The following is a 14,174-nucleotide window of genomic DNA, read 5'->3' on the forward strand; positions in this document are numbered from 1 at the left end:
GTCATAATCACAGCTCACTTGCAACCTCAAACTCCTGGGTTCAAGTGATCCACCAACCTCAGCCTCCTGAGTAGCTAGGACTACAGGTATGTAGTGCCACCACACCTGGCTTTTTTTTGGTAGAGACAGCTTCTCTCTATATTGCCCATGCTGGTCTCAAATTCCTGGGTTCAAGCAATCCTCAAACCTTGGCCTCCCAAAGTGCTGGAATTAATGGTGTGAGCCACCAAGCCTGACCTAGGAATTTAATTTTTGAATAACTACTGTTTTTGAAAAATTACTTTGAGATCTGCACTCTGTTAAGCATTTGTATCTTTTGAAAGCTTAACCCTGGAGAAAATCAGATTCTATACAGAGAATTTAAGATCCACTCAAGTAGACAGAGAAGAAGACTGAGAAAGAAAGCATCTGGTTGTGAGCAGGGCAAACTTCTAAGGCTTTCTCCGCAAATGTCATTTAGAGTGGCAAGTCTGGTGATGGTAGTAAATCTCATGATTGCACATTAATCCTCTGAATGTGTCTAAACAAAAGCTTCCCAAAGTAAACTTAGCCCTGTTTTTCAGTAAAGCCAATAAAAACTACTAAAACTAAGGCCTAAAATATATTTTGGGTTGTGAATAAGTGTGTTGATAATACCATGACTTGGCCAGAGAATTTGCATCCCAACCCCAGAAGCACAAACTTTGGCTCTGGCTAAGCACTTAGTATATTACTGTTGATAAACAAACTATAAAAATCTTACAAGATGACTTTCACTAGACTAACAATACACAGCACACACTCACACATATTGCCCTCTAAGAAGAGAAGGAATGTGGGGTTGGGGGGTGAACTGGAATTAAAAGTACATCTTAGGTTTTAATGATGCTGGCAGTTAAGCTTGAAGGAACTATGAGTTCAACTTCCAAAATGGTTAAAATTTAGTAAATAATAGCCAACTCGAAACAGCTCTCACAAGCTACAAATGGGACAATTTAAGCATAAGAAAATGCCAAGCACAGTGGAACATGCCTATAATCCAGCTACTTCAAAAGCTGAGGCAGGGGGATTAATTGAAACCAGGAATTTGGGTCTAGTCTGGGCAACTCAGTGAGACCCAACGTCTTTTAAGAAGCAACACAAATAGTATCTATGATAGACTGAAACACACAAAATATTTAAAAACTTGTAATTTTACAATATTAAAAATATACACAAAAAAACCTTCACTGGTCACCTTTGGTGACTGGGGGGCAGCAACTCATTATACAGACAACCAATAGAGGGAAAATATGATGCATTTATCCAGGTTTTCCTATGAGAACTGATTTTCAGGGTAACTAATTGAGACACAGTCTCACTCTGTCACCCAGGCTGGAGTGCAATGGCGCAATCTTGGTTCACTGCAACCTCCACCTCCTAGGTTCAAGCAATTCTCATGCCTCAGCCTCCTGAGTAGCTGGGACTGCAGATGTGTACCACTATGCCTGGCTAATTTTTGTATTTTCAGTAGATATGGGGGTTCACCATTTTGGCCAAGCTGGTCTCGAACTCCTGACCTCAGGTGATCTGCCCACCTCGACCTCCCAAAGTGCTGGAATTACAGGCATGAACCATCATGCCCAGACTAAAATAGCTAATTCAGGAAGCAATTCTGAATGCTAAATTCTAAAACAATTAAGTTTAATGGGGATTTTTATAATGGATGAATCCAACTGATAACACCAGAACTACTGATCAATCTTAGTATCACAAAAAGAAAAACTGACATTACAAGAATGCCTGACCTCATAAGTTAATCTTGGCTGGGTGTGGTAGAGCTCATGCCTGTAATCCCTGGACTTTGGAAGTCCGAGGTGGGAGGATTGCTTGAGCCCAGGAGTTCAAGACCACCCTGGGCTACAAGGCGAAACCCTATCTTTATAAAAACATAACCAAAAATTAGTCAGGTGTAGTGGTGTGCGCCTGTAGTCACAGCTACTCAGGAGGTTGAGATGGGAGGACTGACTGAGCCTGGGGGGTTGAGGCTGCAGTGAGCCATGATCATGTCACTGATGTCACTGCACTCCAGCCTAGGCAACAGAGCAAGACAGTGTCTCCAAAAAAAAAAAAAAAAAAAAAGGTGAATTTGAATCTGATAAAATATCCAGAGCAATCCTCTGGTTTATAGGAAATGTGTGTTTGTGTGTAGGTGGGGTGGGGGTTAGGACATATGACATGACACTATGCACCTTTGGTGTATAATCAGGCATAGCCACATTGCAGAAAAACCCTGGTTTCTTCAACACATAAATGGCACAAAAAAGGGAAGGTGAATTATTACATAGATTTTTAAGAGACATGTCAACAAATGTGTGAATCTTAATTGAATACTGATTCAAACAAACTAAGCACTCAAAGATATTTAACGAAAGATATTAGGAATTATGGTTACTTTTGTTTGATGGTGATGATAGTTATGTTAAAGAGTAAGACTCCTTTGGCCGGGCGCGGTGGCTCAAGCCTGTAATCTCAGCACTTTGGGAGGCCGAGACAGGCGGATCATGAGGTCAGGAGATCGAGACCATCCTGGCTAAAATGGTGAAACCCCGTCTCTACTAAAAAATACAAAAAAAACTAGCCGGGCGAGGCGGCGGGCGCCTGTAGTCCCAGCTACTCGGGAGGCTGAGTCAGGAGAATGGCCTGAACCCGGGAGGCGGAGCTTGCAGTGAGCTGAGGTCTGGCCACTGCACTCCAGCCTGGGCGGCAGAGCGAGACTCTGTCTCAAAAAAAAAAAAAGAATAAGACTCCCACTGGTTAGAGATATATTTGAAGTCTATCTCATTTCCCAAAGTGAGGAGGAAAAGATAAAAACAGACTCGAAAATGTTGATAATTTTGAAGCTGTCCAATAGGTACATGGGGGATTATCATACTATATTCTCTCTACTTTATCTATGGTTGCAGATTTCTGTAACAAAAAGTAAAAGTGGCAGAAAGATGATGGTTGTTGAAACCAGGTCATGGGAGTTTGCTGTGTTACGTGTGTTTATCTTTGAAAATATCTACAAATTTTTTAAAGTATCAATAATCCAAAGATAAATTCTGAATGAACTCTGAGATATTACTGTCCATTCAGAGACCGACCTACTCAAAGAAAAGGCATCATACCAAGAGAAAAAGAACATGGAAGGCCTTATATGGCGATAACCCTAAATCTCACATGCCTACAATTTTCTAGATGACAATGAAAATTTTGAACAGTCTTCATGAGAAAACACCAACTGTGTGGTTGGCCTCAGTGATGCTCTGTGCCTCTGTAGTGACCAAAAGCTTTTTCCAAGAGCAGGGCCTTCCTCTTACCTGGCTGGGGTGGATGAGGTGGTGGCATCTGGTGGTGCATCAGAGGGTAAGGAGGGGGCTGTTGATGAGGCATCATGCCAGGGTGCCCTGCTGCTCCAAGTGGGGCCAGGCCAGGTCCTCCTGAGTGCTGGTGGGCCTGTTGAGGGTTCTGGCCATGCTGCTGCTGTTCCATTTGCTGTCGTGCTCGTAATTCAGCATACTTGAGTTGTTCCATGTGGAAGTTTTGGCGTTCAGTAAGCAACTGCTGCCTCTGTTGTTCTAGCTGTAAGCAAAGGAAGTGGAAGGGAAAAGACACCAGAAGAGGCTTTCAGGATTGGATAACACAAAGAACAACTACATAATGCCTGAATTCCTTCTATCCCATCACACTGACATCACCACCTCACTTCCTGCACCTTCTACAGTGAGAACAAAGGCGTTATTTGAGTAGCATATTTCCATTTGGACATCTGTTACCATGCAACGTCTTCTCCATGTTGAGTCTAAGTCTTTCCTTGTAATCTTCCTGCAGTAGGGCTACTGCTCTTTGGGCTCACTTGGACACATGTAATCCCCTCTATGTTTGGCAGGCCTTTAGATAACTAAAAATACTTCCTATGGCTGTCTGAGTCTTCCCCAGGTAAAATGAGCCTCTGTTGTCCTTGTAATAGTTCCTCAGATGTTAACATTTCAAGTTCCCCCAACTTCCTATGTGCTCTCTTTTGGATGTGATACTCTTTTGGTTATCATCTATTTTAGAACATAACACCAGAATTAAATTACTCTGCATGAGTTGATGTGGCCTTAGCTGCAAAGATATGCATTTCTCTATGTGGAACTTTGGCAGTGCCACTGCAAATCTTAGCTTTCAAGTACCCAAAATTATACTTGGTGACACATTCACGGAATATTTTAGTTGCCTATAAAAAAATCAGCATGAATCTTAGTTTAACGACTACAAGCATTTCAATATTCAAGATAATCTTTCTGGCACCCAAATGAGAATAAAGAGAAATACAATATTATATGTTTAGTTCAGAGAATGAAGCCTATCCTAAATTAATTTAATTCAGGGATGATAAAGAAAATCATGCAGGAAACCTGAACATGTAGGAAAATGAAAATCCAGATCTCTGAAAGTAGTATAAAAATCATAAGCATTAGGAGGGTTAATAAACCCACTTCTTTTCAATAATGTCTCCATCCCATCATTTTCATAGAAAAATCTGAGTCATTGGGAATCATTTTCTTGTGCGGTGTTGTCCAATACAGCAGTTACAAGCTACACACAGCTACTGAGCACCTGAAGTGTGGCTAACACGAAATGAGATGTGCTGTCAGTGATGCACAGTAAAATGTGAAGACTTAATATGAAAAATTGTTCATATAGGCCGGGCGCGGTGGCTCAAACCTGTAATCCCAGCACTTTGGGAGGCCGAGATGGGCGGATCACGAGGTCAGCAGATCGAGACCATCCTGGCTAACACGGTGAAACCCCGTCTCTACTAAAAAATACAAAAAACTAGCCGGGCAAGGCGGTGGGCGCCTGTAGTCCCAGCTACTCGGGAGGCTGAGGCAGGAGAATGGCGTAAACCTGGGAGGCGGAGCTTACAGTGAGCTGAGATCCGGCCACTGCACTCCAGCCTGGGCGACAGAGCGAGACTCCGTCTCAAAAAAAAAAAAGAAAAAAAAAAAAAAGAAAAATTGTTCACATAGATTACATATAGAAACAATGTATATATGTAGGTTTTACATATACTGAATTATGTAGAACATCATTTCACTTGTTTTTAATTTGGTTACTAGAAAATTTCAGTTATATATATGGCTCACATATTTCTGTCAGATAGCACTATTCTGATGCATTTAATAGGTTAGGGAAGTAGAACATTTTTGCTTTTGGGGGCAGCCAGTTCTGTGGATAAACACTACACACTATTATTTGCAAAAACTAGATGGAATAAGCATGAGAATTAGCCTAAGAATCTGGGCCTTTGGCAGAGGGCCAACTGGGGAAAATCCCTGTGAAATTGAGTGAGAAGCATCACTGGTTATAGGAGTAGCAACTAGGGTATTTCCATGGACAGATGGGGTGTGGAAAGACAGGCCATGAACACAGTATGAAGAAAAGACGCATGAGCAGGCGAAGAGGAGAACAAATAAAAAGAGTAAATGGTATAGCTTATGTCCTGGATTTTGGTAACTGGCTTGTAGACTTTCCTTAGGGAGAGGGAGATCTTCTGAAACAAAACATTTTGAGAGAGGTTGACGGTTACCAGGAACAAGCAAGACAGGGTTCTACTGGTCCTAATAGTCTAGTGTGGGCTCTTCATTTTCTGGGAAAGGTGATCTGAGGAGGGTAAAGCCTGGCCTGGTTCAGTTTCCTGTGTGCATGATGAGAAGGGAGCTGTAAGATATAAACAGCAAGAGAATCTTCTGGAAGTAAGACTAAACAGATTAGTAAGTAAGAGGCAAAATGATTATAAAAGGTGGGGTGGGAAATCTAAATATTCTGGCTACAGATCCTTGGTTTTGCTTTCTTCTTACCATTCTTTCTAGGAATTTAGGACTTGAATTTGCTTAGGAGGTAGCCAGAAAACGTCCTCTTATCTATGTTTTTGTTGAGTGACAACTGGTCTGAACAGCTTGGCTGTAGTCCTACCGTTATGTAAGAACTATGGAATTCAGGTCAAGATATGCTTTATAAGGAAGCTGAACTGCTACTGGAGGGAGCAGTGACTCTAAAAAGAAATTTTGGTCTCTGCATTCTCTAGCTGAATTTTGGGTTCTGTTTTTAACCAAACTAGTCTTTCTTTGGGGGCTTACCTTAATATCAAGGTATTATCTTTGGAAACAAAAAAAGAATCTACTAATAAGATGAGAGGGCCAAGCTGAGAAGAAAAAATTGGCCAATTTTCCTTGCCTACAACATGAGCTAGCCTGTATTATCCTCTTTATTTTCTGAGTTTCATCTGTCATTTTAAAACTTAGAAGGTAATTTAAAAAAAGTAATTAGAAGAATTAGAAAGGATAAGCGATTAAACACATACATAAACCTGAAAGAGAACCCAGTTTAAACCAAAAGTTCCAATGTGGGGCTAAACAGATCCTATGAGTTGAGAGCAATGTCCAAATAACAGGCTACCAGTTGGCTCCACAAGGGCCATGTCTGCTCTGGGGCAGACGCAGCAGAGCTTGCCACCATGTACTGGCCTCATTATGCAAATAAGATAACTTTTCTTGTTCTAGACATCTTATTTTTATTAAATCAAGTTGAAGACTGCATTCACTTTTGTGACAATCAGAAAGAATGTTAACTAGGAATTTTTGAGGGAAAATTGCCAGTACTGGTCATATTTTAAATGCACTTAACCAATGAACCAGTGATTAGGCATCTGGAAATACTGTCCTAAAATACCGTATGTATGCACGTGTAAGGATGGTCATCAAGGCATTCTTTTTGATGTTCAGTTACATAAGATAACCTGAATGGGGAAAAAAACAAGTTGCAATAAAAATATTTATAAGATAATCCAAGTATATAAAAATGACTTTGTGATCATGTATAAACACATTTAAAATGTTCTGAAAGATACAAACTATTAACAGTGATCATCCATAGAAATGAAACTGGGAGTAGGAGAACTTTTCTTTTTTTTTTTTTTTTTTTTTGAGACGGAGTCTCGCTCTGTCGCCCAGGCTAGAGTACAGTGGCCGCCTTCCAGGTTCAAGCGATTCTCCTCCCTCAGCCTCCCAAGTAGCTGGGATTACAGGGGCCCACCACCACAACCAGCTAATTTTTGTATTTTTAGTAAACATGGGGTTTCACCATGTTGGCCAGACTGGTCTTGAACTCGTGACCTCAGGCGATCCACCCGCGTTGGTCTCCTAAAGTGCACAGGCATGAGCCACCGCACCTGGCCAGAACTTTTTATTTATGATTTGAAAATTTAAAGTACACACATAAATATTTTTTAATAACAAAAAAATAGGCTCCAGCGAACCCAGTTTTTCATACAAGGCAGCCTATGGCCCTGCTCTGAAGACACATCCTGAGTCCCCACTTCCCCTGCTTTCAAAAACCCTGCCTTCCTCTCCCTCTTCACTGTATATGCATAAAGCAGCCGTATCCGAGCAAAATCTAACACAACAGAGCACTTTTCAACACCAAGACACCAAACACAGACACAGCTGCAAGTGCAGCTGAAGTTCACACAAAGCTCTTCTCCCTTCTATTTGCATAAAGCAGGGAGGGGGGTGGGAAAGAGTAAAAGACAGTGAGGGTCACAAAAATTTATCTATAATGCCAAGGACTGAAATACCAGCTGAGACTTGAAGCCTCAGAGCTAAAGTAAATAATCACACCTTCCTTTTCAATGCTTTGTATCAGTGATGAGAAATTCACTGAAGAAAACCCAAATCCTAAACAGACATATCCATCCCTTTTTATACCTGAGGTAAAAGAAAACAATGTAATTGCGTTTTGCTGCTTCCATGTGTACTTCTGGAAGCAGAAATCAAAAAAGGGAGCCTGCATCATTATTGTGGGCTGGTCATTTTATCTTTGTTGCAGTGTGCTTGCTTCATGAGGCCACATGTCTTTCTGCTTCAGAACTGAACCTGCTACTGGGTACAGCTTTCTAATCTCAAATAAAACTACCTTTAATGTAATAGCAAATGTTGAACAATAGATTCAATTGTATGACAAGCAGCACAGAGATGAATTACTACAAATACACAGAAAACAAAGTTAAATATAATTACCCTGGGACAGTATGAAATTCTTTTTTGCTGTTCTTTCTTCCTTAGTTTGTCATAAAATATAACAAACTTTTCCGATAGCCCATTATCTCTATCTTCAAAATCCATCCAGAACTTCACCATTTCTGTTAACTTTCATGGCTGACACCCTGGTCCGAGCCACCGTATCTCACATGCATTAACCTAACAGCCTCCACACCCAGTCTCCCTGATTCTGACCTTGCTGCCTTATAATTTATTCTCTCTACATAGTAGACAGAGTGATTCCTGATAAACTGTAAGGAAGATCACTTCAGTCCTCAACTCAAGGTCCCTCAATTATTCCACATTTTAGAGTAAAGCAAAAGGCCTCTGGACGGCTTTCAAGAATTTCTGTGACTTGGTCACCATGATCTCTTTGACTTTATCCTCCTAACTCCCTTGACTCATTTATGCTCCAGCCCACCCACCTACTCCCTTGTTTTGGAACATGTCAGTCATACTCCTGCCTCAGGGCCTCTGCACTGACTGTTTCCAGCACCTGGAAGTGCTTGCCCATCAACTGTCAGTTTCTCAATAAGGCCTAATCTGATGACACCACTCAAAACAGAAATCCCTTCCCTGCCACTCCTAATCTCCCCCGACTCAGCCCATAACATACACACAAAGTTTGTATGTATACCTATATATATGCAGCATATACCTTATTACTTATATAACTTCCTTAATTCACTCCTGATTTCAAAATATTTGAGATCCACCAAGGCAGAGATCTTTGCTGGGTTTTATTTACCACTGTATCCTCACTAGCTACATGCCTGGATGACAGCAGATGCTCAGTGAGTATTTGGCAAATGAACAAATAAATCATTTTATCCACCACAAAAACTATCAAGGCAGGCTGATTCTCCAGTCTCCTAAGCAATCATTCTTTTCATATTTCAAGAGCTGGACCTTTCTTACAAATCATTATCAGTCCTCCTCTTCCAGGAACCTTACCTTGATAATCTGAGCTGACCATGAGACCTCCCCTTTCTCTGAATTTTCATAGCCCCATCATCTCATTGTATTTGGTTTCGTGTCAATGTCTCATCCATCCTTTAACTTCCTTAAGTACAGAGTCTGGGTTTCTCACAGCTTTGAGTTCCCTAATAGTCCCTCTTTTCTGAAGGTAGACAGTTTCTTTTTTTTTTTTTAAAGACAGAGTTTTGCTCTTATTGACCAGCCTGGAGTGCAATGGAGCGATCACAGCTCACTGCAACCTCTGCCTCCTGGGTTCAAGGGATTCTCCTGCTTCAGCTTCCCTAACAGCTGGAATTACAGGCGCCCACCACCACGCCCACCTAATTTTTGTATTTTTAGTAGAGATGGGATTTCACCATATTGGCCAGGATGGTCTCGAGCTCCTGATATCACGTGATCCACCCGCTTCATCCTCCCAAAGTGCTGGGATTACAGGCGTGAACCACTGCACCCAGCCTCTGAAGGTATAAAATTTCTATACCTAGCCAAATGAACTTCAGAGACACAGACAATATTTAGTCCAAAAGGTATAAATGGAATCAGCTCATAGATCCATTCTCAATGGCCTGAGAGTGTCTTTTAAAAGAAAACATTTAAAAGAAAACATTTAAATGTAAACGGCTTATGTGGGGCCCAGGCTCTTCAATTCTCTCCAGGTAGTTCTAGTCTACAACACAACCCATGTCTGAAACCTGCTCTGTTGACTGCTGCTCAGTCTACAGACACAATGAGTGGTAGACTCACTGGCAGCTCAACACCTTCCCCTGAACTGGAGTGCTTTTCTCATGCCAATTCCCTGACAGACTCTATAACTTCCATAACTGCCTTTCCTTTAATATTAACGCTTTAAAATATGAGGAAGCTGGAATAGCTACTAATTATAGCTGAGTTCATGATACGTATAACAAATTGTGATTTTTTTTTTTTTTTTTTGAGACAGAATTTTGCTATTATCACCCAGGCTGGAGTACAATGGCATGATCTCTGCACGCTGTAACCTCTGCCTCCCGGGTTCAAGTGATTCTCCTGCCTCAGCCTCCCAAGTAGCTGGGATTATAGGTGCCCGCCATCACGCCCAGCTAATTTTTGCATTTTTAATAGAGACGGGGTTTCACCATGTTGACTAGGCTGGTCTCGAACCCCTGACCTCAGGTGATCCTCCCGCCTTGGTCTCCTGAAGTGCTGGGATTACAGGCATGAGCCACTATGCCTGGCCCTGAAATTTTTATATGATTACATCTAATTACAATTACTTAAGACTAAAAAGAACATCTGGCTTTAAGTCATCAGACAAAAAAAAAAGCTTTATATTTGACTGTGAGTCTTAATTTCTGAAACCCATTGCTATTTAAACAAAACCAAACGTTCCATTTAAGAAAACGTTATCCTAGGCCGGGCGCGGTGGCTCAAGCCTGTAATCCCAGCACTTTGGGAGGCCGAGACGGGCGGATCACGAGGTCAGGAGATCGAGACCATCCTGGCTAACACGGTGAAACCCCGTCTCTACTAAAAAATACAAAAAAAACTAGCCGGGCGAGGTGGCGGGCGCCTGTAGTCCCAGCTACTCAGGAGGCTGAGACAGGAGAATGGCGGGAACCCGGGAGGCGGAGCTTGCAGTGAGCTGAGATCCGGCCACTGCACTCCAGCCTGGGCGACAGAGCCAGACTCCGTCTCAAAAAAAAAAAAAAAAAAAAAAAAAAAAAAAGGAAAACGTTATCCTAAAGCTACTGCTTACTGAGTTAAGATGAGCAAGAGTGCACCCTAAAATGAACTGAGGCAGTGTGGGAGGTGGAGAGTTAGGTGCCTCTACTCCTAGCTGATCTATTCACTGTCTCGAGTATCAACTTTATTGATTCATAATAGAAGGATGACAGAAGCTGCATATATATCTCAGAGTCCCTAGGTTAAAATGAAATAGCAAAAGCTCATTTCTTTATAAATTATGAAGTACTAGATAAATACAGAGAACAGAACAAACAGGTTTGATATCTGGCTCTGTCATTTCTGACTCATGTAATCTGAGGTACACAACCTACCAGGTTCAAGCTCCAGTCTGGAATGTAAGAAGGGCTAATAAAGAAGTGGCTTATGTTGTCATCCGACATCACTGCTGGATTCTTGAATAAGGGGATTCAAAGCAAACATTATTTTCTTGCTTGTGGCTTCCTCACATAGTTTGCCGGGAAATAAACTGAGTAAATCCATTTAAAGTGCTTTGGCATAGTAACTGACCCAATAAATGCTCACAAGGCCAACAATAGCTTATGAATTTTTTTTTTTTTTTTTTTTTGAGATGGAGTCTCGCTCTCTCACCCAGGCTGGAGTGCAGTGGCGTGATCTCAGCTCACTGCAACCTCCGCCTCCCAGGTTCACGCCATTCTCCTGCCTCAGCCTCCCGAGTAGCTGGGACTACTGGTGCCTGCCACCACGCCCGGCTAATTTTTTTTATATGTTTAGTAGAGATGGGGTTTCACCGTGTTAGCCAGGACCTTGTGATCCACCCGCCTCGGCGTCCCAAAGCGCTGGGATTACAGGCGTGAGCCACTGTGCCCGGCCGGCTTATGAATCTTAAGAATTTTCTATATATTTGTTGATTACTGGTTTGCATAATGGGAGGCGTATATTTACCAAACACTATGTATGTGCTAGACACTGTGCCAAGGCATATGTCATACTTCTCTCAATTTTCAAAAGAATTCTGTGTGGAAATCATCAGTAGAAAAACATTCATAGCTTTGCTTCCCACAGGGAAGGATAGGATGTTAGTGCTAGGGTGAGAAAGAGGTTATGTCTTAATTATACACAAAATGAACGGGTGGCATTTTGAAGTTCAAATGACCCATTTTTGTTGGTCTGAGAACGAGTCTCTAAGCTGGTTGCCAACGATCCTGCTTTCTAATATTTACACCGTCTCCACTGAAAACTTTCACCTACCCCAGATCCAGAGTTGGTCTCTGCAACCAACAGGATGTGGCAGAACGGATGTGACTTGCATGTTTACATTATAAAGAACATTACAGCTCCCATTTTGGGTGATTTTTCATACTCTTAACTTTTCTGAATCGCTTAGAAACCATAGCAATTTATAACCAATACAGTTGGATTACTGACATTCACTCAGTAGGGATAGGGACTGTCTCAAAGAATTTTCCTGCCACAAACAGCTGACATTAAATGCTGATTAAGAAAATAATGGTTGGCCGGGTGCGGTGGCTCAAGCCTGTAATCGCAGCACTTTGGGAGGTCAAGATGGGCGGATCATGAGGTCAGGAGATCGAGACCATCCTGGCTAACATGGTGAAACCCCGTCTCTACTGAAAAATACAAAAAACTAGCCGGGCGAGGTGGCAGGTGCCTGTAGTCCCAGCTACTTGGGAGGCTGAGGCAGGAGAATGGTGTAAACCCAGGAGGCGGAGCTTGCAGTGAGCTGAGATCCGGCCACTGCACTCCAGCCTGGGCGACAGAGCAAGACTCCGTCTCAAAAAAACAAAAAACAAAAAACAAAATAACGGTCGACCATGAAAGAATTCAAGCATAGCAGCCTTGTGTATTGGGATGGAGTCTGGAGAGTATTTCTGCAACATTTTCAGCTGTGTTGTTTTATTCAGAAAATATTTATGAAATATTGTGTGTGATCTGATTAGAAAGCAACATTTGTTAAAAGTCAAAAAGCTGGACACAGCAGCTCATGTCTGTAACTCAAACCCCTTGGGAGGAGGAGGCAGGAGGATTGCTTGAGGCCAGGAGTTTGAGACCAGCCTGGGCAACATAGCAAGATCCTGTCTCTATTTAAAAAAAAAAAAAAAAAAAAAATTAGCTGGTCACAGTGTCTCATGCCCATAGTCCCAGCTGCTTGGGAGACTGAGGAGGGAGGATCATGTGAGTCCCAGGAGTTTGTGGCTGCAGTGAGCTATGACTGCACCACTATACTCCAGCCTGGGCAACAGAGTGAGCCCTATCCCCCCAAAAAAAAGTCAAAAGAGAAAAAATATTGAAGTTACATAATTTAAGCAGTTATTTAAAAAATATATACCACACAAGGAAACTTCTGCAGGCCTGAGAGAAGTGGAGCAGTTACACATTGCCCCTTGGTGTCTGGGGGCCAGTGGACAGAAGTGGAAAGGGGATACGAACTCTGCTATTCTTAGGGGACAGACAACGGGTGCATCAGAAGGTTTAAAAAACTGGGGGACCAGCAGGTTCATTCTTTGAAGACAAAGCAACTTAGTGCTGAGGAAAGAGCTCCTTGCCAAACTAGATATATTATTTAAGTGCTCAGGGTCGCCTCAATATTCAAGATTAATGGATCACTTACACTTTGCAAATGACAGCAAGACGTCTTGTTGCCAGTGGGATCTACCCAACCATCATTTGAATTCTGCATATACCAATAATCCACTCCACTATATTACAGCCCCCCTATTACTCCAGGTCCTCTAAGAAAATCCGTAAAATGTCAAAAGGGAAGCTTATAAGAGAAAGATAAACACAAAGACTCATCCCCCAAAGCTCCACCTGTAGGACATTTTCTCTGATAACTTCTCCCTCTCCCCATCTCCTGGGGATGCCTCCTTTCTGTTCCCATAGCACCATCTGTACAACTGCTGTACTATACAAGCATACTGTATTGTCATTATTTGTTGACTGTTTCTCCCATTAAAATAAGTCTTTAAGGGTGGATTACCCTTTCCACTTTCCCAACTACGCCAACAATGCTGGCACACACTCATTTAAGTAAGGGCCTCTGATGTGCTACTTCTGTGTTAAAAAAGACATCTGATTAAGTCCCTACCCTCAAAAAGTATACACTCTGGTACAGAAATGCGAACACATGAACTGGTGATTACAGTACAATTAAGTGCTTTGTGAGACTGCCATAGCAGTAAATGTGAAGGCCATGCCACCCATAGCTGAGGAATGCAGGAGGTAGGCAAAAAGTGGGGCAAAGGGCCTTCTTGGCCAGAGAAGCAGAAAGCAAACAGGTGGCAAGGAGAGTAAGGCTGTGAAGGAAGCCTGCATTTGGTCCAGCATACACAGAGGGTGACCGAGATGAAACAGAGGTCTCATGAGCTCCCAGGGCAGGAGAGGGTCAATGGTGTGAGAGATGCTTAC

At 42.2% G+C, this 14,174-nt stretch overlaps 1 protein-coding gene across 2 annotated transcripts in view; it reads right to left on the reverse strand.

Moving 5' to 3' along the window:
• Positions 1-14,174, reverse strand: part of SMARCC1 (SWI/SNF related, matrix associated, actin dependent regulator of chromatin subfamily c member 1) — a 195,593-nt gene that overhangs the window by 21,283 nt on the left and 160,136 nt on the right. For both annotated transcript variants that reach the window (XM_050780744.1, XM_050780745.1), the window contains exon 26: positions 3,321-3,582. In XM_050780744.1, coding sequence (XP_050636701.1) covers positions 3,321-3,582 — 262 coding nt within the window. The remainder of the gene's footprint in view (positions 1-3,320; positions 3,583-14,174) is intronic.

Source organism: Macaca thibetana, chromosome 2 (genome assembly GCF_024542745.1).
Source record: "Macaca thibetana thibetana isolate TM-01 chromosome 2, ASM2454274v1, whole genome shotgun sequence".
NCBI classification, from domain to species: Eukaryota; Metazoa; Chordata; class Mammalia; order Primates; family Cercopithecidae; genus Macaca; species Macaca thibetana.